At 60.9% G+C, this 27682-nt stretch overlaps 14 protein-coding genes across 14 annotated transcripts; 7 read left to right on the top strand and 7 right to left on the bottom strand.

The window, feature by feature from the left end:
- Positions 1-253: 253 nt before the first annotated feature.
- Positions 254-1384, bottom strand: COLE_00943 (uncharacterized protein; the record flags this gene model as incomplete). The annotated part of the gene is made up of 4 exons (XM_018423375.2): positions 254-578; positions 610-821; positions 854-1233; positions 1267-1384. The coding sequence occupies 4 exons, from the start codon at positions 1382-1384 to the stop codon at positions 254-256; spliced, it is 1035 nt and encodes a 344-aa protein (XP_018278320.1).
- Positions 1385-3620: 2236 nt separating this feature from the next.
- Positions 3621-5154, top strand: COLE_00942 (uncharacterized protein; the record flags this gene model as incomplete). The annotated part of the gene is made up of 3 exons (XM_018423374.2): positions 3621-3656; positions 3768-5068; positions 5121-5154. 3 exons carry the CDS (start codon positions 3621-3623, stop codon positions 5152-5154), a joined length of 1371 nt encoding a protein of 456 aa, XP_018278319.1.
- A 296-nt stretch (positions 5155-5450) lies between these two features.
- On the bottom strand, positions 5451-5699 carry COLE_00941 (uncharacterized protein; the record flags this gene model as incomplete). The annotated part of the gene is made up of 1 exon (XM_018423373.2): positions 5451-5699. One exon carries the CDS (start codon positions 5697-5699, stop codon positions 5451-5453), a length of 249 nt encoding a protein of 82 aa, XP_018278318.1.
- Positions 5700-6629: 930 nt separating this feature from the next.
- COLE_00940 (uncharacterized protein) lies at positions 6630-6935 on the top strand (the record flags this gene model as incomplete). Its single annotated transcript, XM_018419277.2, has 1 exon — positions 6630-6935. The coding sequence occupies one exon, from the start codon at positions 6630-6632 to the stop codon at positions 6933-6935; it is 306 nt and encodes a 101-aa protein (XP_018278317.1).
- Positions 6936-7218: 283 nt separating this feature from the next.
- Positions 7219-8259, top strand: COLE_00939 (uncharacterized protein; the record flags this gene model as incomplete). Its single annotated transcript, XM_018420865.2, has 1 exon — positions 7219-8259. One exon carries the CDS (start codon positions 7219-7221, stop codon positions 8257-8259), a length of 1041 nt encoding a protein of 346 aa, XP_018278316.1.
- A 2006-nt stretch (positions 8260-10265) lies between these two features.
- On the bottom strand, positions 10266-10710 carry COLE_00938 (uncharacterized protein; the record flags this gene model as incomplete). The annotated part of the gene is made up of 2 exons (XM_018425419.1): positions 10266-10624; positions 10671-10710. The coding sequence occupies 2 exons, from the start codon at positions 10708-10710 to the stop codon at positions 10266-10268; spliced, it is 399 nt and encodes a 132-aa protein (XP_018278314.1).
- A 308-nt stretch (positions 10711-11018) lies between these two features.
- On the bottom strand, positions 11019-12410 carry COLE_00937 (uncharacterized protein; the record flags this gene model as incomplete). Its single annotated transcript, XM_018423371.2, has 1 exon — positions 11019-12410. The coding sequence occupies one exon, from the start codon at positions 12408-12410 to the stop codon at positions 11019-11021; it is 1392 nt and encodes a 463-aa protein (XP_018278313.1).
- Positions 12411-12758: 348 nt separating this feature from the next.
- Positions 12759-13808, bottom strand: COLE_00936 (uncharacterized protein; the record flags this gene model as incomplete). Its single annotated transcript, XM_065626107.1, has 5 exons — positions 12759-13141; positions 13189-13218; positions 13255-13388; positions 13424-13494; positions 13548-13808. 5 exons carry the CDS (start codon positions 13806-13808, stop codon positions 12759-12761), a joined length of 879 nt encoding a protein of 292 aa, XP_065482601.1.
- A 1084-nt stretch (positions 13809-14892) lies between these two features.
- On the top strand, positions 14893-16634 carry COLE_00935 (uncharacterized protein; the record flags this gene model as incomplete). Its single annotated transcript, XM_018420864.2, has 3 exons — positions 14893-15151; positions 15700-16253; positions 16302-16634. 3 exons carry the CDS (start codon positions 14893-14895, stop codon positions 16632-16634), a joined length of 1146 nt encoding a protein of 381 aa, XP_018278311.1.
- A 266-nt stretch (positions 16635-16900) lies between these two features.
- COLE_00934 (uncharacterized protein) lies at positions 16901-17881 on the top strand (the record flags this gene model as incomplete). Its single annotated transcript, XM_018423370.2, has 1 exon — positions 16901-17881. One exon carries the CDS (start codon positions 16901-16903, stop codon positions 17879-17881), a length of 981 nt encoding a protein of 326 aa, XP_018278310.1.
- An 84-nt stretch (positions 17882-17965) lies between these two features.
- Positions 17966-19642, bottom strand: COLE_00933 (uncharacterized protein; the record flags this gene model as incomplete). Its single annotated transcript, XM_018423369.2, has 3 exons — positions 17966-18181; positions 18214-18797; positions 18835-19642. 3 exons carry the CDS (start codon positions 19640-19642, stop codon positions 17966-17968), a joined length of 1608 nt encoding a protein of 535 aa, XP_018278309.1.
- A 313-nt stretch (positions 19643-19955) lies between these two features.
- COLE_00932 (uncharacterized protein) lies at positions 19956-22184 on the top strand (the record flags this gene model as incomplete). The annotated part of the gene is made up of 2 exons (XM_018426722.2): positions 19956-19979; positions 20013-22184. 2 exons carry the CDS (start codon positions 19956-19958, stop codon positions 22182-22184), a joined length of 2196 nt encoding a protein of 731 aa, XP_018278308.1.
- A 28-nt stretch (positions 22185-22212) lies between these two features.
- Positions 22213-24784, bottom strand: COLE_00931 (uncharacterized protein; the record flags this gene model as incomplete). The annotated part of the gene is made up of 5 exons (XM_018423368.2): positions 22213-22751; positions 22786-23337; positions 23378-24189; positions 24222-24312; positions 24346-24784. 5 exons carry the CDS (start codon positions 24782-24784, stop codon positions 22213-22215), a joined length of 2433 nt encoding a protein of 810 aa, XP_018278307.1.
- Positions 24785-25134: 350 nt separating this feature from the next.
- Positions 25135-27565, top strand: COLE_00930 (uncharacterized protein; the record flags this gene model as incomplete). Its single annotated transcript, XM_018423367.2, has 6 exons — positions 25135-25669; positions 25706-26260; positions 26299-26426; positions 26462-27099; positions 27144-27223; positions 27261-27565. 6 exons carry the CDS (start codon positions 25135-25137, stop codon positions 27563-27565), a joined length of 2241 nt encoding a protein of 746 aa, XP_018278306.1.
- Between the last annotated feature and the right edge of the window lie 117 nt (positions 27566-27682).

Raw genomic sequence — 27682 nt, 5'->3', positions numbered from 1 at the left:
GGTCAACGCGCAGCGCGGTCGGTGGCGCGCACAGACGTCAAGCGCGTCCAGTACGCATGGCTGGGAGTATGGGAGTGGAAGTGGCATGTGGCATGTAGTTTGTGGCGGACGATGGACCGCGTTGCGTCTAAACCCCCCGTCTGGCTGCACCCCACCCGTCCAGCCTGCTCGCGGATGCTCCTCCCAAACGCCTACCTCGCTCAACTATGCATGCAATGATATCTAGGCAGCTTGCGCTGCTGATCTTGAAAGTCTATCGCCTCGCCGCCTCCTCGACGCTGAGCACAACTTCTTTGCCGCCGACCGTCCCCGTGCGGCCACTCACGCCGAACGTGAGCGCGTATCCCGGCGGCAACTCGGTGCCGGCGGGCGGGAGCTCGAGGAGCGGCCACGACGCCGCGACAGGCTTGATGAGCGTGATGTCGACCTTTGTGCCCAGGATCCGCGCGCGACACTTGTCCGGAACGATAGGCCCGTAGAGCGTTAGCGTGCGCTGCACGCGCTTGTTGCCGGGGAGGTAGAGGTCGAGTGTGATGCTCTGGCCGGCGAACGACACGCTCGAGCGCTCCTTGTCCGCGCTGTTGTCAGCCATGTCTCAAAGGAACCCACCCTTTCGCATACGCCGACACATGCACCTCCATCGGCGTCTGGTAGTGGTCGACGCGGCAGTCGACGAGCTCCTCGCCGCGCTCTTCGCTGGCAGGCGCGCCCACAAACAGGTGCCGCCCCGTCTTGCACCCGGGTATCTTGAGGAATTGGTCAAACTCGAGCACGCGCGGTTTGCAGCACAGGTATCCCTTCGAGCCTTCGTGGAACACGGGCTGGTGTGAGTGTGAACGTGAGGTCAACCCACCTTCTGCGGGTGGTATGTGCACACGGCGTCGGGCCCGTCGCCGCGGCTCGCGGCGGCGCCCCGCCACGCCGCGCCGCACCCGAAGCGCTTGCACTTCGCGCCGTCCGGCACGGGGAGGGACTCGTCGTCCTCTTCCTCGACGGGAGCTGGCGTCGGCGGCGCTGCTGGCGCGATCGCCGACTCGGGCACTTCAGCCGGCGCCGGCCGCGCCGATCCATACACCTCCACGCCGCCAGCCGTCGTTTTCGGTGCTTCGGCGACGGGTGCCGCCGGCGCCGGCACCTCGGCCTTCGAGTCCGTGTGCCGGCCACGTGCGCACGGCGGGATCGCCATAAACTGGTCGAACTCCATCACGGGCTTGCTTGTTTCATTGCAGCATGCTGGCTGTCAGCGGCGCGCGCGAAGAGACATACACCACGACTTGAGGCCCTCGTGGAATACCGGACCGCCGGGGTGATACGCGCACGCGTCGTCGGCGTTCGACGACTCGTCGTACTCTTTTCCGCATCCCTTGTTTGTGCAGCGCGGCATGGTTGAGTGTTGGAGAGACGGTGACGCTGGTGACGCACGAAGGTGGAGGAAGGTCGGAAGAGTGGAGGATGGAGGAGTGGAGGTCTGGAAATCTCCAGAAGAACACGTGTGCCACGTGGTTGTGGCACCCGTCACGCAACGCTGCGGCGATCGCGAGCCCCACCGCGCCGACAACGCCGGTCCACGCTCCGTAAACTAGGGGTCGTAGTTGTGGCATATGTATCATTCATCTCTGTCAATGGATGCGCTTATCGCCGCCTTGGGCGCCAGATCTCGCGTGTCCCGCCAGGCAGCTGATAACTCGTCCCGAGCCCATTCATGGCTCCAGACCAGAGGCCTCTCCCTCTCTCCCTCTCCTCTCCTGCCTCTCTCCTCCTCCCTACCCGCTCCCAGCACAAACAATGAGCCAAGAGGCCATGCCAGGAGCCAGGCCCCGGATCCCGGAGGCTTATCGCAGACGTCACGGGCACGGATGTGGCGCGCGTATCTCGGCGTCGTGGCTCCACACTGCTGCACGTCAGAGTGATATAAGAATGGCGTTGCGCGATGCAAACCGATCGCCTCGCCATCTTTCTGCACTCACTTGTCACGCACACAAAAATCCCCATATCTCGGTCCAATTCAGCACCTCGGCGTGCAGATAGGAGCACCCCACCGGCCCACTGCGCCGAGCGGCAGCGTGCCCCGGTGAGCGCGGACGCCGCCATGTGGGGCCTCCGAGGCGGATGGAATTTGGACTAGCGAGGGGCTGGCCAACCCCCGACTGGCAGTTGGCCCCCTGTTGCTGGTATTCGTGAGCATATGACTCGCCGCCACCTTTCCAGATCATGGCCCCCCGTTCCACCCACCCAGAATTGTCACCAGAACCCCTCGGAACCCCGCGTCGGCCGAGCACCCCTTATCGCGTGGATCCACGGTCTCTGGGTCGTCGAGAGCATCCATCGCACACCAATAAAACCCGATGATAATCGCCCTCGGGCCGGCGGCACCGCCCAACGTGACCATACCTCCTTCGCAACGCTGTCCCCGCTGTCGTACTCCCGTTCTCCGCGCCGACTCCACACCCTGCGGTTCCAATTCATCGCACGCGTCGGGCAACTGCATCATCACGCGTTATCGATGGAAATGCTGTGGAGACCCCGGATATCGGGCGATCTCCGAAGGCACGTGAGGGACCAGGAGGTGGGCCGGGGTCAACGTCAGCCAATTGTCCACGGGCCAATTAGATTCGCAGGCGGCATCGCGCTGATACGGCGGCGGCATCTGACTGGTGGAGGGCAAGACGGGGCGAGGCGGCGCATAGGCCCGCTCGCAGGGGCCTAATGACGAGAGCGTGCGATGCGAAGGGCGGAGGCGGAGGGCGGAGGGGGGGGGACGGATGTGGCCGGGCCGTTTGAACACCGCGATCCACCGACGGGAGGAGAGGCACGAGGTGGCATGTAGGAGAGCTAAAAGAGGCTAGAGGGGGGGAGAAAAGAGAGATGAGTGGCGCATCCAGGGGGATGGGAGGATGAGATGCAATGGAAACGAGGAACGGGGCCGGAGCGGGGGTGACGGAGAAGTGGAGTGGAGGGGTATGGAGGGGTGATGATTGGGTGGGGGATGTGGGCATGAGCCCCTCGGCGCGATGCCTCGATGGCCTCGAAGCTCGACGGCCTCCACCGCGATCTGACCGGAGTGGAGAGAACACAAATGGCATTTGGGCCGAGGCTCCACAATGGGATTGGCTATTCCTCCATCATCCCTCCATCTCATGCCAGCCAATACAACCTCCAGACGCAGGCAGACGTGCCGTTCTAATGCCCTGGGCGCTTGTGATAACACGGTTCCTCTCCTCCCATTGGCCCACCCCGCTAGCCCCGCTCCTGACTGTCACTATCTCTCGACACGCACAGGCCCGGAAAGAGCCGGCGTTGGCCCCTTTGGATGCCACTCTACCCACTCTCCACCACCCAAAGCGCTTCGGCCTCATCGGCGATCGCCCGCCCCGCCCAGCAAGCCCAGCCGCCCAGCAATCCCACCAACGCACGGCCGAGTCCATACAACCTTTCTTTCTCCCCCGGCTTTGGCCTTCCCTCTCCCCCCCCCCCGCCCCCGCCTCCCGCTCGCCCTCCTCGCTCCATCATATATAGACCTCGCGCAGACATCTCCCACTCCTCTTCTCCATCAGTCTCTCTCTCTTAGAAATCTAGTCTCCCCTTCCCCTCCCTCTCAACACCCAATCTAGCTAGCAACAATGTCCAACCTTCCCGTCGAGCCCGAGTTCGAGCAGGTGAGTCTTTCCTCTTCCGCTGCCTCATCACACGACTACTCCACACACCTTGGCAACATGGTTTTCTCCTCATCTCCCGATTCCGCTCCAACAGCCAGCTAACCCTCTCAGGCCGTCCACGAGATCGCCTCGACCATCGAGCCCTTCCTCGCCACCCACCCCGAGTACCGCAAGGCCTTCGAGGTCGTCCAGATCCCCGAGCGTATCATCCAGTTCCGTGTCACCTGGGAGCGCGACGACGGTTCGGTCGCCGTGAACCGCGCCTTCCGTGTCCAGTTCAACTCGGCTCTCGGCCCCTACAAGGGCGGTCTCCGTCTTCACCCCACCGTCAACCTCTCCGTCCTCAAGTTCCTCGGCTTTGAGCAGATCTTCAAGAACGCTCTCACCGGCCTCTCCATGGGTGGTGGTAAGGGTGGCTCCGACTTCGACCCCAAGGGCAAGTCGGACAACGAGATCCGTCGCTTCTGCTACGCCTTCATGCTCGAGCTCTCCCGCCACATTGGCGCCGACACCGACATTCCTGCCGGTGACATTGGTACCGGTGGTCGCGAGATCGGCTTCATGTTCGGTGCCTACAAGAAGTACCAGAACGAGTTCGCTGGTATCCTTACCGGCAAGGGTGACGACTGGGGAGGTTCGTTCATCCGTCCCGAGGCTACCGGTTTCGGTCTTGTCTACTACGTGACTGAGATGCTCCGCGACCTCGACAACACCGACTGGGTCGGCAAGAAGGTCCTTATCTCGGGCTCGGGCAACGTCGCTCAGTTTGCCGCCCTCAAGGTTATCGAGCTCGGTGGCCACGTTCTCTCGTTCTCGGACTCGACTGGTGCTCTCATCGCCACCGACGGCCAGGGCTTCACCCCCGCCGACATTGCCGCCATCGCCGACATCAAGCTCCGTCGCCAGGCCCTCACCGCCTTCCAGCACGACGGCCGCTTTGAGTGGCACGAGGGCAAGCGCCCCTGGACCCTCTTCGAGAACGCCGACGTTGCCCTTCCCTCGGCCACCCAGAACGAGGTCAACGAGGACGAGGCCAAGGCGCTCGTTGCTGCCGGTGTCCGCTACGTCGCTGAGGGCTCCAACATGGGCTGCACCCAGGAGGCCATTGACGTCTTTGAGGCTACCCGCAAGCAGTGCACCTCGCACGGCGACTCGGCCGGCGTCACCTGGTACGCTCCCGGCAAGGCCGCCAACTGTGGTGGTGTCGCCGTCTCGGGTCTCGAGATGGGCCAGAACTCGCAGCGTCTCAAGTGGTCGCACCAGGAGGTCGACGCCAAGCTCAAGGACATCATGATCACCTGCTACACCAACTGCCGCGAGACCGGCAAGACCTACGTCAAGGACTCGGCCATCCCCTCGCTCGTGGCCGGTGCCAACATTGCTGGCTTTGTCAAGGTCGCCAAGGCCATGCTGTGAGTATTCTTGTTTCTTTCTCACTGCAACGGAGCAAAGGCTGACTTTCAGTGACCAGGGTGACTGGTGGATCTCGGGCAAGTAAACTGCTCGCGAAGCAAAACTGGCAGCTGAGCTGCCCATAATTTAGCAACAATCACTGTAGAGCGCGAGTCACGGGTGTGACTCTGCGCGCATAGCATAGGGCCGCTGCATGATGCAGCATGTGTGTATACCTTACCGCAATACGCAGTGGAGCTGCTTCAGCTGGTGGAGCAAATCGGACTGATTATTCGGCGAACAAAATGGCATAATGGCCCGCCCATGTCAGCCAGGGGTGGCGGTGGCGCAAAGTTTATCCTCCGGATAATGAACCGTGATCGGCTGAGCTGTTCCTGGGCGTCACACGCAGCGCCACCTCCGCATCGGGCGCATTCGACCATCCGCATCTTTTCGCGATAACGACGCGCCCGAGCCACCACGATTTCCGAGTATGCGGGAAAGCGACGAGGAGCCTGCGTCGATCGATTCGATGTAACGGCCAGCGCGGCCAGTGCCAGGCATGGGCAATGTACCTTGCAAACAACCGTCACCAGCGAGGTCGACGGCGGCACGGCGGCCAAGACCTACGCAAACCGTGTCAGAAACCATGATCCAGTCAGGCCGTGGTAGGCCGTCGGAAGATCGCGGAGCAGACACGCCGCGGCCGCCGGGCGCCGCTGCGAGCGGACGCTAGCCCCGGTCATCCCGGCGGCACGTGGTTCCCCGCCTCCACCCGCCTCCACCTCCACTTCCACCCCGACCCTGCGTCGTCGGCCGACAGCCACGCCGATCTCGATGCCATGGCAATGGGAATATATGGACAGCTCCATTCCTTCGCTTTCGTCCTTGGCTGTCCTCGGCGATCCTACATGAAGGGGAGGCCGTGATGGCCTGCATGTATCTCACAGCTCTGCGGTCCTTGGATTACGAGGAGGCTAGTTGACGTGTCTTCCCGACGTGTATGGTCGTACTTGATTATGAAGTGGGCTCATCGTCACAAAAGTGGAGGTGTCGAGCTCACTTGCCATGCCATGCCACACGGTCAGTTCGACCCCTCGGATATGTGCTGCACACCTGACAGGTGTGGAGTTCGTCAGGGATGGTTCCAACTAGAAGCTGTAGCTCTGATTCGGCTGCGATACTCTCACAAACGGTTGGAAGAGGCCACCGGATTCGTGGTTGTGAGACAGCCACGAAGTGGTTGTGGACAAGGCTGCCACGGAACTACAGAGCTCCGCCTGTGGTGTAACTGTAATTTTGTGATCGATTTCTGCATCAAATTATCGAAAGCAGTGGTACTTGGCGTGGTGGTCCTGCGGTCAATGGGAACAGGTTTAAGCAGAGAGAGAGGTAGGCTGGCGCATATGGTCTATTTGTAGTTCACATTCCAGGGATTGGGACGCGTCGACGAAGCCTCATTTCACCTCGTACACTGGGCTCAAAGGCTCGATTAGGAGGCGCACGCCGCGTGCACTGCTCTTGACCATAGGACAGGCTGCACAGCAGATCAGGAAAGAACGCGTCTGGAATAGAGGCGGCATGACGCAGGCACGATGCGCTGGGTTAATTATGGAACTACGCGTGAAATGTGTGGCATGGCCCAACCTTGCTCGCGGCTCGCTTGATGGCTTGCTCCCTGCTCACCTCATCCAGCCATGCTCACGCATGCACGCAGCGTCTCCCAACGCGCACCGTTTCTCATACTGCGCTGCGTTAAAGTTGCTCCCAAAAATACCACGCCGTGGCACCCTGCTTTTGGATCCACAGGAGAATGGGGTCCATTGTGGGGGAGTTGCAGTCGACGCTCGTGTTTGGGTCTCACCAATGCTGCGCCCTCGTCTGTGATCCGCTTGGTTGCTGGTGTCGCGCGCTGGACTCGGATGTGCCATTTCCGTCAAGTCTGCATCGATCTACTAACGCTCTTCCTTTATTGCTTCACTCTTTTCCTCTCGTCAACTCTGGTGTCGCTTTCGTCTGGTACTCCTACATCCCACTCTCTTTTCCTCGCTCCTTACTCCCGACACCGGCCCTTGCCTCTGGACTAGGCTGACGACCACCACAGAACAGTGAGGCCCTCCCCACTCGGCGCCGCCTCTCAGCTAACCCAACAGCCCCGCTCTCCTTCAACATGTTCGCCCTCCTCCTCGCCGCCGTAACGGCCATCACCGTTGTCTCAGGCGCGCCCATCCAGAGCAGCGACTGCAAGCGCTACAACGTCGACAAACTCGAGGACTATGCCACGTACCACTTCCGCTACGTCGCCCTCGACTGCCGCACCCAGCACAACACCACCTTCTTCGACGACTGCTGCCGCCCCCTCCGCCAGGGCCAGAACCTCACCGAGATCCGCCCCGCCCAATGCATCCCCAACGACACCCAGATCGCGTCCGCTTCGTCCCACATAGCCTCTGCCACCGCGGCCCTCCCCACCCCCAGCGCATCTGGTACTGGCTACGACAGCTACGCTGGCCAGGCCAACTCGACCGAGGGTCAGAAGCACGACGACGGCGCCGCCGCCGCTTACTCGTCCGACGGCGCGTCCTGGTCTGCTCCTTCCCAACAGGCTACACCCACCCCCGATGCATCATCTGCTCCCTCGTCTTCTCCCTCGCCGTCGCCGTCGCCGTCGCCTGCAGTCAACGCTGAGCAGGCTGCAGCCCAGTACCAGCAGCCGCCTCAGGGCATTTCGTCCTCGGAGGACGCTACTACCTCGTCATCATCGTCTCAGCAGCCCCCCTCGCCGACCTCATCCTCGGAACAGCCCAAGGAGACCTCCACGGGCGACAACAACCAGGGCAACAGCGGCTCTTCTGACAACCAGAGCGGCGTCAACCAGGGCGGCGAAGCGACGTTCTACGCGCAGACCGACGGCGGCCTCACTGGTGCTTGCGGCGACGTGCACTCGGACAGCGATCTCGTCGTTGCTCTGTCGACCAAAGGGCAGTGGTACCCGAACACGGGCGAGAAGTCACCCTACTGTGGTCGCCAGGTGCAGATCTGGCCCGCGGGCAGCTTTGCCGGCCAAGGAAACGTAGTCACAGCGACTGTTGCCGACGCCTGCCCTACATGCTCAAACGGCAACAGCATCGACCTCTCGTACGGCACTTGGGACGCCATGGGTATTTCGCGCGACGTCGGTGTCGTCCCCATCGACTGGAAATTCATCTAAGGTTGTTCGTTACTAGGGCCGGCTGCGCCTGCCTTGTCTTCGTCACCCTTCTCTCTTATTTTATATCGCACTTTGACTCCTCCTTTCTGCAGGCTGGGCCTGCGCATCCCCCTTCATCTTTGTAGATGCTTGAATGCAGCGCGTTCTTGTGCGGTCAGTTCTTAATCTGATATTTCCGTTGTGAAACTGATCAAACCGGGTGGCGACGACATGAGCGTCATCTCAGTCACGTGCAAAGGAGCCGACGATCCCTTCAACCTCCATTTACTGTCCTCGCGCGTTCAAACGTCAATCCCATTCCCTCATCGCATGTTCGCTTCTCTCCGTCACCTCGTATACCGACGCCTTGTTATACCCACATCCAGCCTATCGCCCAGTGCACAAGCAGTGTTTGAAGGCCTCAACTTGTGCGTCGAGCTCAACGCGGTAGCTCGCGAACCAAACTCACCGAGGAAACGTACACTCTCCGAGGAACGCGACGAGATGTGGATCTAATCAGTCGCCACCGCGCTAACCCCAGGCCAAAGGCGGGCTACTACGCCGTCGCGGTCGGCCGTACGCCAGGCATCTACGGTACGTGGGCTGAGTGCCAGGCGCAGGTCACCGGATTCCGGGCGTGAGTCAACCTTCCTCCTACACGTCCCGTCCCCGGTGCTCGCGTAACTCCAGTGCACAGTTCAAGAAGTTCGGCTCTCAGAGGGAGGCGGAGGAGTTTGTGCGGCGGCATCGCGCTATCAAGTCTGATGCGGCGGTCCCACTCGCGGGGACATCATCCGGCGGTATGGTGTTGCCTAGTCGCGCCCAGTCCAAGCCGGACCGCGTCCCAGCCAAGAACAAGGGACGGACGCGTGGAAACTCTCCCATCGCGGAGTACGCGGCCGCTGACACACTACCGGAGCGGTTCGCCAAGCTCGCCGCGCAGGGATTCATGTTCACAGCGACAAGTCCCCCGCGCCTCGTCGTGTATACCGACGGCTCGGGATTATCAAATGGGACGAGGAGGGCCTGCGCCGGAGCGGGAGTGTACTGGGGGGACGGGGAGGCAGCGCAGCACAACATTGCGGAACGCGTCCCGGGAAAACTGCAGACGAACAACCGGGGCGAATTGCTGGTAGTTTACAATGGGGAGCTAGGCTAATGACAGTCTATCATCCTTGCACTCGAGAACTGTCCCTTCCCTGACATCGACCTCGAGGTCCGCACCGACTCGCAGTATTCGATTATGTGTGAGTACTCGGCAGTCTCTCGCCGTTTGGGCGTGTCTCGCCATTGACTCCAGCCATGACCGTCTTCCTACCCACCTGGATCAAGAACGGGTGGAGGACGCAGGCGGGGCCCGTAAAGAACGTGGACATGATCCGACACCTGCTCGTGCTTATGCGCCGGCGCCAGGCGCCCATGCGCTTCAAGCATGTCCGTGGACATAGTGGGCATGCGGGCAACGACCGCGCCGACGAGCTCGCGCGGAGCGGCGCAGCCATGCCCCCACTCCCAGATCGCAGGACGTGGCTCGATCCGGACGACGAGCCGGTCGATCACAAGTCGGCAACCGACGTGGCGGCTGACATCGACCCGGCATGGCTCATGAGCGAAGCGGAGATGGAGGAGTATGAGCGCTCCCTTGCGGAGGAGCAGTCGGAGTCGAGACAGGAGGCATGACACGAAGCTGAACTCAGACTTAAAGTGGCTTCAGCCGTATTAGATCGGCATACATGCAGCAGATGTGCCATACCGACGGCGGAGGTGCAGCGGTCAATGACAGACTGATACTGACTCGGCAAGCTGATCCTTCTCCCCAGATCGTCGGTTGACCACCGACGATCTACGTTCACGATGCGAATCTCGACACTTGACGGGACGAATATCGATCGCAGCCACGACTGCATGCCCATCAAGTCGCGTCGCCGGCTATGAGGAAAGGGAGACAAAGTACGTGCATGAATGACCAACACTAAATACGTCCATGGGAGGCACCAGGCCGTCGAAGGGCCACGGCGCTAAAAGCCTCACCAACCAAGGAGAGCGCCGACGATCCCGCCGTATCCGTGCTGGGGGGCGTGCGAGTCCTTCGTCTCAGCCGCGTCGTCCTCCTTAGCCTCGGGCGCACGACGCGCGTGCCCGCCCGCAGCCTTCACGCCGGCACACCCGCGTGCGTAATGCTTGTCGCGCCGCCATTTGGGCGGCCCGCCTCCCCTCGCCCTCTTGCCGCAGTGGGGCCCGTTCTGGTCGTTGGCAGGCCCGGCGTGCGCAGTGGGTGGAAGATTCTCGATGGAGGGTTCGCGGCGCCAGAGCGGAATGCCTGCCGCGACTGCGGCGTCTGACGAGGCAGTGGGGGCCGGCTTGCGCGTCGTCTTGGGGGCGGCCGCTGGCATTAGATGTGGGGGGAGGGGAGAGTGGTGGGAGGGACGCACCGGCCACTACGGCGAGGAGGAGGATGGCGAGGAGGCGCATGGAAAGGGAGGTGCAAGAGAGGTGAGGAGATGCAAGTTTAGGAGGAGGAGTGGGGAGGGCGGAGGAGAGGAGACAAGAGGTGTCGGTTGATTGATGGGGAGAGGTGCGACTTTTATAGAGCAAGATCACGCGTTACTGCGAAGCAATCCTGTTCTTCGCGCTCCGTCGTGAGGAGACCATCGCGCCGCGACGCAGCGCACTGACTGTGGATCCCGTGCTCGCCAGTCTCATCACGACCGCCCCTTTCCCTTCTATGCTATGCTGCATCCGCATGCTACAAATCTCACACACGCCCCTCTTTCCCAGGGCTAGATCAGACCGTCCATGGACTCGCGCTTCTCGAGCGCCAGGAGCTCCTTGGCGAGCGTGTCGACATCGACGCTGCTCCCCGCATACCCAATTAGCTTGTGCCACTTGGCGAGCAGCTCGTCGTCGCTGAGCGTGTTGCCTGGGTCGCCCTTTGGCGTCTCCATAAACTTCTCAAAGGTACGCCCGTCCGTCGTCGTGACCTTGACCTGCGCCGTCCACTTGGCGGGGTACGCCCCGTCGACCTTGGGGTCGAGGTACATGTGGACCTTCTTCTGGAAGTCGCGGACGGCCTGGTCCTTCAAGCGTGCGTCGGAGAAGTCGGCGAGCTGCGCGCTGCGCCCGTTCGCGATGGCGCCCAGCACGAAGCCCATGCTGAACTTGGACTGGTGGACGGACGCGGCGCCCTCGGCGGGGCCGAGCACGTCGAGCGCGCTCTGGTGCACGCCGCATTCGACGCGCGCGATGTCCGTGGGGGCGAGGTCGTTCTCGCTAATGATGTCCAGCAGCGCGTCCGCGGACGGGTGCGTGTGCCGGCACGACGCGTGGAACTTGAAGCTCGTCGCGTCGACCTCGTACTTGTCGTCGAAGGGGAGGACGGACGCGTCCGGCGTGCCCTTGCTCATGCCCGCAAACATGCCCTGTGGGCCGAGGAGGATGTCGTGCGCGCCCGTCACGCCGTGCTTGGCGAGGAACGCCGACTGCACGCCCGTGCCGGCAGCGTGCGCACAGTGCACCTGCTTCGAGTCGGCGGCGGTCGCGAGGAACTGCCACAGGCCGGCGGCCTGCGTGCCCGCGCTGCCCAGCGCGTCGAGCGTCTTGTCCGCATCCAAGCCGAGGATGCGCGCCGTCGCGGCGGCCGCGCCGAGCGTGCCCGCCGTCGCGGTCGAGTGGAAGATGCGGTAGTGCTCGCGCCCGAGCAGCCGCCCGACGCGGCACGCAACCTCGTATCCGACGACCGAGGCGGCGATGAAGTCGGCGCCGGACGCGCCGCGGCTCTGCGCGGCCGCCCACGCGGCCGGGAACACGACGGTCGCGGGGTGCACGACGGACGCATTGTGCAGGTCGTCCTGCTCAACGACGTGGCCGGCGCCCGCGTTGATGTAGGCTGCCCAGTATGGCGGGCGCTTGTCGCCCACGAACGTGCTGCAGGCGCCGGAGGCGGCGCCGCCCGTCTCGTCTGCCACGGCTTTCAAGCCGTCGATGGTGCGGTAGCCCGCGCCGGCGAACGCGCAGAACACCCAGTCGGCGAACAGGCGCTTCGTCTTCTCCACCGTCGCCGGAGGGATGTCGCTGTACTTGAGGCGCACGGCCCAGTCCACGAGCTTGCGTGTTTCGGCGACGGACATGGCGTTGGAGGGGGCGGGAGTGGAGTTGGATGGTGCGGCAGACATGGTGAGGTCGCAGAGGATATGTAGTGGTGGGCGATGGAGATGTGGATGTGTGGTTGCCGAGATGCCGAATGCCGAGTCGGACTTGAGCGGGGTTGCGGGGTGGACACCGCGCGCCAGTCATGTTGCAGCCAGCGAAGGGCGCATACAGAGTGAACAGCTCGGATCGGAAGTCCCGAGCATGTGGGAGTCCAGCGGACGAGGTCGAGCGAGGCCGTACATGTCCGAGGCCGACTTGCTCGATAACAAGGCAAGATGCCGACGCCCGAGCCGCCTGCGATTGGGTCAAGCCGCGAATCTCGCCGACAGCTTCTTACAACCTTTATGTCTTCAGATCTTCAGACTCTAAGTCTACAACTTGGCCTCGCGCTGCGCGCAGCACCCCCAGCGCCAGAACCACTTGGCGACTTGCGAAACCATCTCTGGCGTCACGACGTGTCCCATCCCGTCCTGGACGAAGACTTCAAGCGTGTCTGTCTCGCCGCGGATACGAGCAAACTCGTCTTTGGCCAGGCGCACGGGAATCGTCTCGTCGATTGCGCCGTGGACGCTGAGGATCTTCTTGTTTCTATACGACCCGGGCGGCGCCTTCATTTCGAACGCTGCACGTACGGCACTTGGGATGATGTTGTCTGGGTCGTCTGGGGGAGGGACGCGGAAGCGTCGCGTCAGAATGCCCGCGAGGAACTCGGGGGGAATTGAAACGATTGGCGCGCCAATGCGAATGCGGGGGTCTGGCGTCAGTGAGAAGTCAGACGTGACGACGTAAGGAAGGACGTACCGTCTCGCAGCATGCGCCAGGTGAGATGTCCTGCTGTCAGTCCTCTGTGCGGCGACCACAACCCACCGCCGAGCGAGACGCCCGAGTACATCCATTCCTCGATGCGCCGCTCATCTTTTGGCCAGAGGTACGAGGCCAAGCTGTCCATAACGAGCTCGAAGTCGTGGACGCCGCCTACCAGGGTAGCGTGTGCCTGCGAACTGCGGTCAGCGGCCCTCTTTCGTGACATACGTACAGCCTGAGCGGGTTGTCTGCAAACACAAGTCCGTTCGGGTTCCGCCTGCGCGGGCCGTGGTTGCGATGGTCCTGGTGTCAGCTGCACCTCGACGTCCCAGCCTCCTTCAGGCTGCTTCACTCACTAGCGTTACCGCGATCATGTCGCGCAACACCTTCCGACCGCCTTCCTTCTCGAGCCGCCTTGCCTCCCCAAGCACCCCGTATGCCATCTGTTCCATGTGCATGGCCTTGTTTGCCCATCCATGGGAAAGACAGGCGACTGCCACAGGCCGGTTCGACCCTCGGATTTCCTCAAGCCCGTAAACATAGACATCCATGTCCACGATTTGGATGACCGTCTTGGAGGAAGGCTTGTGCCCGAGGTGGAGGTTGGAGAAGTCCATAACATGCGCGGGGTCGAGGTTGCGCGCCGTGCGCGCATTGTTGGCCGACATGCTGCGGGTGCGCTGAGCTGTAAGCTAGTAGTGCAGAGGAGTGGGTGGAAGGAGACGGGGTAGATGTATGCGGGGCGGTCGGCGATGGCCGGTGCGGGGGCGGGGTGGCCGGCTACTTCTCTCGTCCGATAGTAGGCCGAATACCGTCAGCACTTACAGTAGGACGTCACGACATGCTGATAATCTAGACGAAGCTGGGGCAGACTGGGAGAGTACTTGGCGGACGTTCTAGATGCTTAGGCACGCATAGAGGCCAAAAGCACGGATGACAAAAGAGCACAGAGATTTGAGGAGAAGTGTTATCATGTGGAAGGACGAGTGATGAGCAGCAATCAGGGCACCTGCAGCTTCTCCGTTTCCAGATCTGTAGCATCTTCTCATCTTGCTCCAATCTGCCTCTCTCTGACAGCTGACAGGTAGTGAGCGTGTCCAGCAAGCAATGCCTTCTTGAACTGACATTCCCGCACAATGCAATGCTCTCCGCTCCGGAGTGTCCCAGCCGATGTTCCCCTCTCCCAGTAGGTTGCCACGATCGGGTCGCGATATCGACGCGATGGCAGTTGAAATACCACGTCTCTCATCTGACCTTTTCTCTCCCATATCTGACCTTTTGGCGCACAATTTGACCAAACAGCCCACAATCTGACCATGTTGCTGATTTAATCGTGACGTGCGTATCTGACTTGGCAGGTGGGCAGCTGTGGTGGTTCCTTGGCTCTACCTGGCCCAATCTGCCGCCAATAACGCAGCGGAATGTCATCAGCCCCCACCGGGCCGGGCCGAGACTCTGCTCACCTGGTCTGCGGCAACCTCCCTGGCTCCTCGAGATCTGGGGGCACCCTCAAGCGCGTCAGACAACTCGACCTCGTTGTCCTGTACATCTCGGTGATCAATTGTTACTATATCTAGCTCCACTTCTTCACTTCTTCGTCACTCTCCCAGTTTGGCAGCAGCACTCTCCCATCGCCCCAGTCACACTTGCTTTCTCGCCACCTCTCTGTCGCATCAGCAGCAGTCCACCTTAGCCCCTGCGATGCCCAACACAACGGTCGTCGACGAAGCCGGCCCCCTTGGTCTTAGCACGGCCACCCTCAGCGCCGGCATCCTGGGCGCGATCCTCTTCGCCCTCGTCCTCTTCCGTGCACGTCCCAATGTCCCGGCAGTGAAGGTGGCGGCCAAAGAAAAGGAGACGGAGTCCCAGACTGAGATCCAGTCTCTTGACGGCTTCGACTGGACCACCGTCCCGCGCAACGAGTTCCGCCCCTTCAAGCCCATCTACCACATCACCATGGGTGCGTCTTCCCCTCCCTCTCGCCTCTCCATTCTCCCATTCAGACTCTGCCAACGCCGCTTTGTTCCTCCTCCGTTGTACTCTACCATCCCTTCGGCTCTGTCAACCATCCCGCCCGGCGTTCCCTGCACCACTTCCCCCACCTCGGTGCACATCCCTGCCTCTCCCCCACCTAGAGTGACGCGGGGATCGCTTGCGGGGATGAGGTATGCCCATGATTGCCCGGGCGTTTATCCACCTCGATTCGGAGCTGCCGGCACGAGCCGCAGGTTACCGAACTACCTGGAAGTGGTGGCGGCGTCTGCCGATCATCCCGAGGATCACGAGTGCTGCTTTAGTGGCTTCGAACGAACTCTACATTTGGACTGGGGAGCATTGAGCATCACTTGCGGTTGCCCAAAGCTCTTCGTGCGGAGTGTGTGGGTGTGCGGAGCCGCTTTGAATGCCGAGATGTCGGGCCACCGGCGAGCTCCGGATGGCGCCACCGATGTGGCCGACTTCTCTCTCTCCCCCCCCCCCCCCCCCCCAAAAAGGCTAAACTAACACCAGCGCTCCGCAACGTCACGCAGTCCGAGCTCATTACGATTGATGAAGACTACTCCAAGCGCGTTGCTGAGAGGCGGCGTCTCTATGCCCTGCACGGCAAGAAGGTGCACGGTGTAATCCCCGACGGGCGAGGTGCTGCCGCAGTGCGGGAACTGTACGAGTACCTGCTGCGAGACCACCTCCCGCGACGCTTCCCAACGATGTTCAAGCTCTCCCCCGACGGGAAAGAGTTTACGAACCTCACGACTGGCAAGGTGCTCCCTACGTCCGTACCCGTGACGGGTGACGCAGAGGAGGATGACAAGGCTGCTGAGCATGCCCTGGGTGGCCTCACCGAGACGGTGGAGGAGGACCTCTTCTTCCTTCAGAAGGTGGGGGACTCGCACCAGTGTATTGCGTTCTCGTGCTGCTTCCCCTCTGGCTTCGACCCCTCCGAGAAGCTCGGTAAGGGCCTCAGTGCCATTCACGACCCCGTGCCGAACTACGACCGCATCGGGCCTTCTATGGAGCGATTCTTCTCCAAGATGGAGGCCGGCAAACCTGTCCGTCGTCTCAACGTGAGTACGCAGCTGTGGCTTTACTCCCTTCGACCAAGCTGAGACCAGTGGTCGGTGCAGACCCACAACGAGCTGTACAACACAGGCAGCAACCATATTCACGAGGACGAGGACATCGACGCGCTGCAGGATAAGGTTGACATCGACAAGACCAACCTCCGCGTCGAGATGCAGACCTTGAGCCGCCTGCCGGAGACCAACGCACTTCTGTTTAGCTTCAAGACGTACCTCACCCCAGTAACGGACGTGAAGGCGCAGGGCAGTGGGCCGGCATTTGCAGATGCCATTGAAGGCCTCGCGAAGGGCAACGCGCCCGGCATGTGGCGTTACAAGGCTGCGATCCGATGGGGCCCGCCCGTGTGCGAGTACTTGCGGTCGTAGATGCAGGCGATGAGGTGATGAGGCGAATCAGTAGGCAAGGATACTGTACGCAGTAGGTACAAGTAGTTAGAAGGGCCATAGACCGCTTCACAGCAAGCTTTAATGAAGACGTGCACAATTGATGATGCTCTTGGACGACGGATACCATGCGGTTCCACACGGCAATTTGTGCCTCGCATCTACCGGTCCGCATCCGGGCCGAAGATGGCCGACTACCATTCCGCCAACATCTAAACACCACCTCTCCTCACTCAAACACCTCACCGATGTCCGATCTCTCCGCGCCCCTCCCAACGTATGCCGACGTGCAGTCTGCAGCCACGCGCCTAGCGGGCGTAGCACACCGCACGCCGGTCCTCACCTCCTCGACGATCGACGGCGTCCTTGGCGCCCGCCTCTACTTCAAATGCGAGAACTACCAGCGCATGGGCGCGTTCAAGTTCCGTGGCGCATACAACGCCCTCTCACAGTTCACGCCGGCGCAGCGCGCCGCCGGCGTCCTCGCCTACAGCTCGGGGAATCACGCGCAGGCGATCGCCCTCTCCGCCCGCTTACTGGGTATGCCCGCCGTTATCGTCATGCCCTCCGACGCGCCGTCCGCCAAGCTGGCCGCGACGCGCGGCTACGGCGCTGAGGTGGTGCTGTACGACCGCTTTACGGAGGACCGCGAGGCGATCTCGCGTGACCTCGCGTGCGAACGCGGCCTCACCCTCATCCCGCCATACAACCACCCGCACGTCATGGCGGGGCAGGGCACGGCGGTGGCCGAGCTCCTCGAGGAGGTGCCAGACCTCGACGTCCTTTTCGTGCCTCTCGGCGGTGGGGGGCTGCTCTCGGGTTCCTTACTTGCTGCTAAGGCGCTCGCTCCTCAGTGCGAGGTGTACGGGGTCGAGCCAGACGCGGGGAACGACTTCCAGCAGTCTTTGAGGAGCGGGAAGATCGTCAAGATCGAGACGCCAAAGACTATCGCGGATGGCGCGCAGACGCAGGCAGCAGGGGACCTCACCTTTGCTGTTGTGCGTGAGCATGTGACCGATATTCTGACGGCCACGGACGCTCAGATAGTAGACGCGCTCCGCTTCTACGCCGAGCGCATGAAGATGGTGGTTGAACCGACCGGGGCGCTGTCTCTCGCTGCCGCTCAAAATGCCGGGATCAACATCAAGGGCAAGAAGGTTGGCATCTTCATCAGCGGCGGCAACGTTGACATTGCCAAGTACGGCGAGCTGCTGAGCCGGGGGTTGTAACTCGACAGTGCTCGACTAAGTCCAGGCTCAGCCCTCTCTCCAGCTGTATTAGATCATGCATCGCCTACAGACCCCAGCGCCGCGCTACAGACGCTCGCGGAGGTACTCGACAACCTTGTCCATGGAGACCTCCTCGCCGTTGTCGGCACCCGCGGCGCGCTCAACGCCCTGTTCCTTGATGCGCACGATACCCTTCTCGAGCTCGGCAGGCGCGAGAATCGCAACGTAGCGCACTTGGTCCGTGTCGGCCTGAGACCACTGTGCCGGCGCCTTCGGCTTGGCCTTGTACATGAACTCGGCCTGTTGTCAGCTCCGCGTGCCTCCGAACTCACCCGAATACCTGCGTCCCAGAGCTTCTTCGCAAACTTCATGCGCTCCTGCAGCAACCCCCCGCCGAGCGCCATGATGTACACGTCCGTCTCCTTAGACCGGGGCTTGGACTCCTGAGCGCGGCGACGCGCCTCGAGAATGGCGTACACGCGCTCGACGCCAATCGACACGCCCACGCATGGCACCTTCTCGCGCTTAGATCCCGCCGCTTCGGCAAACATGTTGACGAGGTTGTCGTATCGCCCACCAGCCGCGATCGAGCCGACACCAACCGCGCTCTCGTCGACACCATCCTCGTTGACAGTCGCCGCCTTCTTGCCCTTCTTGTCCTTCTTGTCCACCACTGCCGGTGCCGCGGCGTCCGCCAGGGGAGGGGCCGAGAGCTCAGTGATGGCCTCGTAGATGATGCCAGTGTAGTAGTCGAGGCCGCGCGCCAGCGACATGTCGAACGACATCTTGTCGGTGATGCCGAAGCAGTCAAGGTAGTCGAAGAGGACCGCCATGTCTGCCAGACCCTCCTTGGCTGACTTGACGCCGTTAAGCGCCTCGTCTGCCTGTAGCTTGTTGAGCACCTCACGGCCCTGGCCTTGCTGTCAGCTCATGTACAGCACCATCAAACGCACCCTTCAGACCAACATACTGGCCGATACGGTCGGCGACAGCCTCGTCCAGGCCTTTCTCGACAGTCATCTCCTTCTTCACATCAGCCCACGGAAGCTTGTCGAGCTTGTCGACGGCAGACGAGATCATGCGTGTCTTCTCCTCGGGGACGCCCGCGAGCTCGAAGATACCGTCCAGGATCTTGCGGTGGTTGAGCTTGATGGTGTACTCGCCGATCTCGAGCGCGTTCAGAGCTTCACACAGAATGTACAGGATCTCGGCATCTGGAACCATCGGGTCGTACGTGCCGGCAATGTCAAAGTCGCACTGGTAGAACTCGCGCATGCGACCCTTCGACATGACGGGCTGGTCGCGGCGGTACACCTTGGCGATGTGGTAGCGTTTCATGTTGGTGAGACCGTTCATCGCGACGTAACGCGCGAAAGGGACCGTGAGGTCGTAGCGGAGTGAGCACAGCTCGCCGCCCTGGTCTTGCAGGTCGTAGATGAGCTTCGAGTCCTCGCCGTACTTGCCGGCGAGGATGTCCTTGAGCTCAAAGACAGGCGTGTCGATCGTCTCGCCGCCGTGCTTGGCGAAGATGCGCTCGAGGGTAGCAAAGATCTTCTTACGCAGAAGCGCCGCCGCCGGCTTGTGGTCGATGGTGCCCTTGGGCACCTTGAGCTGGAATCCCGAGCCGTCCTTTTTCTCCTTGGACTGCTGCGCCTTGAGAGTCTTCATCTCCTCAACCTCCTTGGATGCATCCTGCTTGGCTACCTTGAGCTGCTTGATCTTATCTTGGAGCGCCTTGATGCGCGCGTCAACGTCCGCCATATTGGGTCGCAATGTTGTAGTGTGGAGGTTGTGGTAGAGGGGTTGGGTGACTTTGGGGATGGAGCGAAGGCAAACGGCTGATCTGGCTGTCCGCACAAGCATGCGCTCTTGTCGAGTCGAGAGCGCGAGAACGTCGAGGTTGTGAGAGTTGCAGAATCTGACTCGTTGAGTATCCGCATCTCGCCGTCATCACCATCCAAAAAGTCGGAGAGCTGGGACTGAACGAATTTGCTTCCGTCTTCAGCTCATCCGTCAAAAGTGTCTGCGCGCCACCAGTGGTGCTCTGCTGTCATTACTCTCTATCGCCACAACAATGGCGGCTCTCAGGACAGACATTGTGAGTTGGCAAGCGTTGCGGAGCTGACGGAAGCGCAAGACGTTCCCCGGAACGGACGAGGTGGTCGTCGATTACATCGCCGGACTGGTGGACGATGTGGACGAGGACGTGGACGACATTGTCGACCAGACGCGCGGGATGCTTCAAGCGGGCCCATCGAGCAGCGACAACAAGGCGCTGAACGACTTTATGGACCGTCTTGTGCAGTACCTCGACTCCCAGAGTTCCAAGCGCGTCCGCAAGGCCGCAACCGCGACCAAGCTGGCGAGCTCGGTGCAGATGCGCTCGCAGCAGATGTCGGCTACCATCGCGATGAGCGGGCGCGTCGATCTTGACTCGGTCAACAAGGGCCAGGCGTCGCGTGTGGACCTCACCAAGCTCGCTAAGGCCGAGGCCAAGCTCAAGGCCAAGCTTGAGAAGCGCAGCAAGCGCTCGCTGTACGAGGGCTCAAAGCTCATCGACAAGATGCAGCAGCAGCAGAGCTACGAGGAGATGTTCATGAAGGTCAACCCGCTCGACCTGTCCGGCGCAGCGAAGGGCAAGTCCAAGGATATCCACCTCACGAACATCGACGTCAGCTTCGCCTCCAACCGTATCCTCAGCGGCGCGACGCTCAACATGGCGTACGGACGGCGTTACGGTCTCATCGGTCGTAACGGTGTGGGTAAGTCGACGCTGCTGCGGCACATCGCACTTCGTGAGGTGGCGATTCCGACGCACATTTCCATCTTGTATGTGGAGCAAGAGATCATTGGCGACGACACCAAGGCCATCGACTCAGTGCTCAAGGCCGACGTTTGGCGCCACAAGCTCATCACGGATGAGAAGGAGATCAATGCCAAGCTCGAGAACATGGAGAAGAACCCCGTGCCAAGTGACGCGCCAGAGGGAGACAAGATTGCGGCTGAGCGGGAGAAGGACGAGCTCGCTGCCCGTCTCGGCGAGATTCAGCAGAACCTTATTGACATGGAGGCCGACACTGGCCCCGCTCGTGCCGCCCACCTCCTCGCCGGTCTCGGTTTCTCCGAAGCCGACCAGCAGAAGCCCACGCGCTCTTTCTCCGGTGGTTGGCGTATGCGTCTCGCCCTCGCCCGTGCGCTGTTCGTCAAACCAGACCTTCTCATGCTCGACGAGCCGTCCAACATGTTGGATCTCAACGCCATCGCATGGTTGGAAGACTACCTTCAGACATGGCCCGGTACTATCCTCGTCGTCTCGCACGACCGCTCGTTCCTCGACGCCGTCGCGACCGACATTGTGCACCAGCACTCGCAGCGTCTTGACTACTACAAGGGTAACTTCTCACAGTTCCACGCAACCAAGACGGACCGCGCGCTCCAGCAGAAGAAGGAGTACGAGGCCCAGCTTGCGTACCGCCAGCACCTGCAGGCGTACATCGACCGATGGCGCTACAACGCCAACCGTGCACCTCAGGCTCAGTCGCGTATCAAGATCCTGGAGAAGCTCCCCGAACTCGAGCCGCCCGAGGAGGAGGACCAGAGCGAGAAGTTCAAGTTCCCAGAGCCAGAGAAGATCTCGCCACCATTGCTACAGCTCGACGAGGCCGAGTTCGGATACACGCCGGACAAGCAGATTCTCAAGGGCGTCAACTTCGACGTGCAGATGGACAGCCGTATCGCCGTCATTGGCCCGAACGGTGCGGGCAAGTCGACGCTCATCAAGCTTCTCACTGGTGTGATCCAGCCCAACAAGGGCTCGCAGAACATCAACTCGCGTGTACGCATCGGTTACTTCACCCAGCACCACATGGACCAGCTCGACGTCACCCTGTCGCCTGTTGCGTTCCTGCAGCAGAAGTTCCCTGGCCAGACGGAGCAAGAGTACCGCGCGCACTTGGGTGCCTTCGGCATTACGGGTCTGACGGGTTTGCAGAAGATGGAGACGCTGTCAGGTGGTCAGAAGTCGCGTGTCGCCTTCGCCGTGCTTGCGTTTACGCGCCCACACATCCTCCTTCTCGACGAGCCGACCAACCACCTCGACGCAGAGGGTCTCGACGGTCTTGCGGCCGCCGTCAACGCGTTCAAGGGCGGATGCATTATCATCTCGCACGACTCGACGTTCATTCACACCGTCGCCGCACAGCTGTATGTGTGCGCCAACGGCCGCGTCGACAAGTTCAATGGCGACGTCACGGACTACAAGCGCCTCATCGTCGAGGAGATCAAGCACAAGAACAGCCCATAGTTTGCTGCATATGCGTGATGACATGAATCTAACGGCGATACAGTGGCGCCTCTACGTCGCTTTCGTCGCTGCTGGTCTCGTCAGAACTCTCCTCGTCCTCCTTAAACTCCTCAGGGTCGTACTCCGGAACAAAGTCGCGGCGCGGCTGCGCCGCGACGCCAATCTCGAGTACCGTCTCCTCTTCACTCTCCGTCTCTTCCTCACTGCCCTCATCTGATCCCTCTGAGTTGAGGAAATCGTCCAGGTCGCGGAACTTGGCGCGCGTTGTGTGAGGCACAGAACTGGCGGGCGAGCTCTCGAGTGGGGTAACTGGCGTTGACCGACGGGGCACAGCCAGCGCTGCGAGATTTGCGGCGGCAGCGGAGGGTTGAGAGCCAAAGTTTGGATGCGAGCTGAGGTTGGGCTGCGAACCGAAGGAGCGCGGGGGCGAGGATGGCTTGGGCCGCTCATACTCTGACTCGCGCAGAGATGCATCTGTCGGGTCGTCTGTCCACTCCGGGAGCGGCGCATACCCGCCAAGCTTGTGGTGAGCAACGCGGCTCATCGAGCCAACCTCCAGTTCGCTCGCTGCTGTCAGCCTGTGCACAAACGAGCAACGTACGCTCAGCCACGATGTCCTGGGTCACTTCCCGCTTCCCAAGGAGAACCACGCGCGCCTGTTCGCTGCGCAGTGTGACCCCACCGACATCCTCGTCCACACCCTCGCCCTCGACCTCCCGCACCCCGCGCAGAAGGGCTGCGAGGAAGCGCGCGCGGTCGCGCACATCATAGTCCGCATCCCACCGCGCAAGGGTGAAGAGGTACTGGCAGAAGAGGTCGAGCTTAGGTGCGTTGGGTGAGAGCACGATCAATTTGGCCGCGAGCGTCAGAATTTGCAGCTTCGCCGGCGCTTCCTCGCCCGTGAACCCCTTGAAACCTTTGCGCAGTATGTCTGGTACCCAAGGTGCCACGCCGTCCCACTTCAGCCCCAGAGTGTTGTCTGACCCGTCATCAGCCGCGTACTGCCCCACGAGCCAGAACACGCTCGCGCGAGCCGAGGCATTGGTGATGTTGTCGAGCTGGCGAGCGAGGCGCGCGACGAGTCGTTCTGGCGACGTTATGCCCTGCAGTATCACACCCTTTAATACGATAACCGCCTGCGCAACGAGGGCGCCTGCTGTAAGTGCAGCACATGCTGAGGTATGTAGACTCACTTCTCGTGCTTTTCAGTAGGCGCATGAGAGAACGCAGCCCCGTCTCGGCGACCGCTGGCTGCGATCTCACGCAGTGTCCGATCGCACGCACGGCTTCTTCGGCCACGCCGTCGGCGGGCAGCGCGGTGTATTGCTTAAACTCGCGAATAGCGGTCGTTGCGTTCTCCTCACCGACCATTGAAACCATAGCCCTAAGCTTGGCGGACATGACTGGCCCAGGGTCAGCTGTATGCAGGAAGAAGTGGCCGAAGCGGCTGGTGAAGAGCCACGGACGCTCTTCAGCCATGCTGGCGATGACGTCCCAAGTCACGACTGAGATCTCGGTCCCGCTGACCGTGTCTGCACCACTGGTCCCCGCAAGGCGGAGGAGTGGCGCGACAATGATCTCTTGGCCGACAGACGAGTGCCCAGGCGGCGCGAGGTTGTAGTACATCTTTGCGGCGGCGATAACAACAGCGCCATTGCGACTCCGCAGCAGCGGTTTGCTGAGGTCGAGCAGCATCGCAAGATCGATGTCGAGACCAGCGAACTCGTCGTCCGACTCCTTTCCGTTCGCCTGCCCGCTCGCTTCCGGCTTCTCGAGCATCGTGCGCGCGTACCGCATCAACACATCCAGTGCCACGACTTGTCCCCACTCGTCTGCATCGCCCAGCAACCGGCAGATGTGCCGGTAGTATGGGTGCAGAAGATCCAAGCGGTCTGGGCAGATCTCAGTGAAGGCCGTCAAAGTCGCGCCGAGCGTGAGCGGTGACGGTGAGGCGAGAAGCGTTTGCAGCAAAGGAAGGAGCTCGGGCTGCGTGCTGGCGTCCATTCTCCTGTCAGCTCTGCCATGTTGCACACTCACTCGTAGACCTTAGCGAGGCCGCCCGCAACCGTCTTGCGCACCCATGGATTCCGGTCGTTCACGAGCTTCTTGAGCCCTAGGGTAACGATGCCTGTCGTCAGCGTCCGAGGTAGCATCCACGTACCTTGGATGACGGGCAGACGCATGGACGTGAGCACGCGCAATGACATGGACCGAATGAGCGGAGACGGGTCGCTCAAATCCTTCTGAAATGTGTTTATGGAGAGCAACAGCAGGTCCGAATTTGTCGCCGCATAGCGCAAGAGGTAGATGTAGACAAGCTTGCGGATTTCGATCGAGCTCGCGACGACCTGCTTGACAACCTGGGCGAAGAAGGCTTCCATGTTGCGCCCCTTGGACATGGCAGCAATGATGCGCTTCATGCCCTCGAGACGCTCACTCTCAGCGCGGCTCTCGAGCAGCTTGGAGACCTCGACTACTTTGTCCTCGCTGACGTCGAAGTAGCCAGCCGCTCCGGAACCGCTCCCACCCGCGAGGAGGGAGAGGTCCCGAGTCGTTTCGTGGAAGTTTTCCTTGATCCTCTGCCCAAGGCGGTTAATCATGGTGGGCGAGAGGTGGTGAAGAGTGCGAGATCCCAAGTTGACGATGTCATGATCCAGCGACATGCGCTTCGCCGGATCGCCGGAATGATTACGGTTACATAGTCGTATGTCTCATTACGAACCGCCATTAGCGGAGGCAAACTTAGCACACACATTCCAAGATGTTACTCGTTGAGATCGACGACGTACGATTGTTGTGGTCTTCCTTGTCAGTCGCTCTTTCGCTTTTAATCCACTTTACAAGCACAACCTTAGCAAGACGCTGCTCGAGAGCTTCTCGGGCGTCTTCTGGACCAGTCACTTTCCTTCCGTGGCTGCCCATTTCGCGGGCGCACGCCTAGCTCAGCAAGATGGACTTGAGCAACGTGCCGTCCGCCTTCCCCCCAGCCCAGGAAGCCGTCGATTCCAACGCCATGGATGTTGACGCGCCGGCTGAGCCCTCCAACGCTGTTGCAAATGACGGCAATGCAGATGCCAGCGGCTCGCAGGCGAATGGCACTGGGTCCCCGTTGCAGCGCCTGCATTTGTCACGGCCGACACCACCGCTCGTAAATGTGGCCAACCCCAACCTCACCCTCTTCTTTGAAGATCCCGACAACGACAGCGACAGTGTTGTCGAGAAGGGGCGTATGGTGCGCACTGGCTACATCTTCGACCCCCTCATGATGCTCCACTGCGCCGACGGGTATACACCGACGGACGACATTCACGACTTGGGCGACGGTCATCCGGAGGAGCCGATGCGTATCAAGCGTATCTTCAACCGTCTCAAGCAGCAGGGACTGATTCGACGGATGAAGCGGCTAGACTTTGTGGAAGCACAGCGCGAGCAAATCCGCCTCGTTCACTCTGATGATCACTGGATGAAAGTGCAGGGGACTGAGAGTGAGCTACTAATCGACTGGGCGGTACTCACCTCAGCATTCACGGATGAATATATCCAGGAGACGAAGAGTTACTACGATCATTTGTCGCTCTACGTGTGTCGAGAAACAGGTCATTGCGCGCGCCTCTCGTGTGGTGGTGTCATTCAGGCTTGCCGCTCAGTCTGCGAGGGTGAGGTGCGGAACGCCTTCGCCATTGTGCGCCCGCCGGGCCACCACGCTGAACCGACGGAGCACATGGGCTTCTGTTTCTTCAACAATGTTGCCGTCGCGACGCGCGAAGTGCAGCGTCAGGGCTTGGCGAGGAAGGTCCTCATTCTCGACTGGGACGTACACCATGGCAACGGCACGCAGCGCGCATTTTGGGACGACCCGGATGTCCTGTACATCTCCATTCACCGTCACGATGGTGGCAGGTTCTACCCCTCCAGCGACTTCGGAGCGCTTGACATGGTTGGCGAAGGCGCGGGCGAGGGCAAGTCCGTCAACATTCCCTGGCCTGGCCCAGGCTTTGGCGATGGTGACTACATTTACGCCTTCCAGAAAATTGTGATGCCTATCGCGTATGAGTTTGCGCCAGACCTTGTAATCAGTGAGGTGCCAGGCCCAGAGACCATATCTAACGAATAGTTTCTGCCGGGTTCGATGCGGCAGACGGGGATCAGCTGGGCTGCTGTAACGTCACGCCCGCTGGGTACGGCCACATGACTCACATGCTGTGCGCACTCGCCGGAGGGAAGGTCGTCGTCGCTTTGGAAGTGAGGAGCACAGTTTGCCGACGCTGACGCGCAAGGGAGGGTATAATCTTCGTGCCATCTCTGACTCCTCTTTAGCCGTCGCCCAGGTTTTACTCGGCGAGACTCCTGCGGAGATCGGTGTCGTGCAGGCATCCGAGCTGGCCACTGAGGTCATGTACGAGGTTGCCAAAGTTCAGTCAAAATACTGGAAAAACATCAACGCGGCATCATTGGCACCACCAGAAATTGGCAAAGAGGAGGGCAACTTCGTAACATCTGTACCCGACCTCCTCAAGCAGCATCGGCTCCAGCACATGTACACTAAGCACAAGCTATTTCCTATCCCGCTTGCCAACACGGACCTCGACGACGCGTTTAGCAACCAAGTCCTTGTCAATATGGAGTTGTACGATTCCGAGCCCCGCACTCTGGTCATCTTCGCGCACGACTTCGGCAATTTGCGAGTGGAGACGGAAGGCGTGGCATCGATCGATGTCAATCTTGCCAACAGCTACCTGCTCGACACGTCGGACGTGATTGTGGACTGGGTACGCGGCAAGGGGTGGAATATTCTCGACATCAACGTGCTGCGCACTCTTCGGCTGCAGTTCGCAAAAGGACCTCGTATGGTGTCGAACAGCGGGGACAAGATGGATGGCCAGCTAATGCGCTACCTGTGGGATAACTACGTGGAGTGAGCGACATCTTTCCTGTGGCCAGAGGAAAGCTAACCGATAGATTGTCGGAGGCCCAGAACATTGTGCTCATCGGGCATGGCACAGCGTGCGGGGCAATCATGGAACTCGTCAATCACAGGGGTGAGCAGCTGAGCTGACTTCATTCATCTAACGGCAGATGTGCAGTCGAAGGTCAAGGCAATCGTGCAGGTCGCTGGCATGCACTCGATTGTGCGCCCAGATCCGACAAACGAGGGTCGTCGCGTGTGGTTTAGAGACGTTTGTCAAATCTACTTGCCGCACATCCACCCACTGCTTGGGGAAGAGCGCCTGCACCGACGTATCGGTGGACAGTTGAGGACAGTGCGAAAATCCAAGGTCGTCGAAGTCTTGGTCTCAGCGCTACCTGAGATCATGGAGTTTGTGGAGAGCAAGCTGGGTGCGTCTGAGGCGAATGGGCTTGCGCCAAAATTGGACGCGTAGATAGACAGGGGCATGTTGTATGGGATGCATCTGGCAGAGGCGTTTTGCGCAAGAACCACGTCGTTTCATGCAAACGCCCAAAGATGCCGGAGGTGGAGGTGTTGCGTCACCACTTCT

Source organism: Cutaneotrichosporon oleaginosum (genome assembly GCF_008065305.1).
Source record: "Cutaneotrichosporon oleaginosum strain ATCC 20508 chromosome Unknown ATCC20508_contig01, whole genome shotgun sequence".
Classification (NCBI taxonomy): domain Eukaryota; kingdom Fungi; phylum Basidiomycota; class Tremellomycetes; order Trichosporonales; family Trichosporonaceae; genus Cutaneotrichosporon; species Cutaneotrichosporon oleaginosum.
Note: the sequence above shows the minus strand (reverse complement) of the source record. Positions and strands in the feature narration are given on the sequence as shown.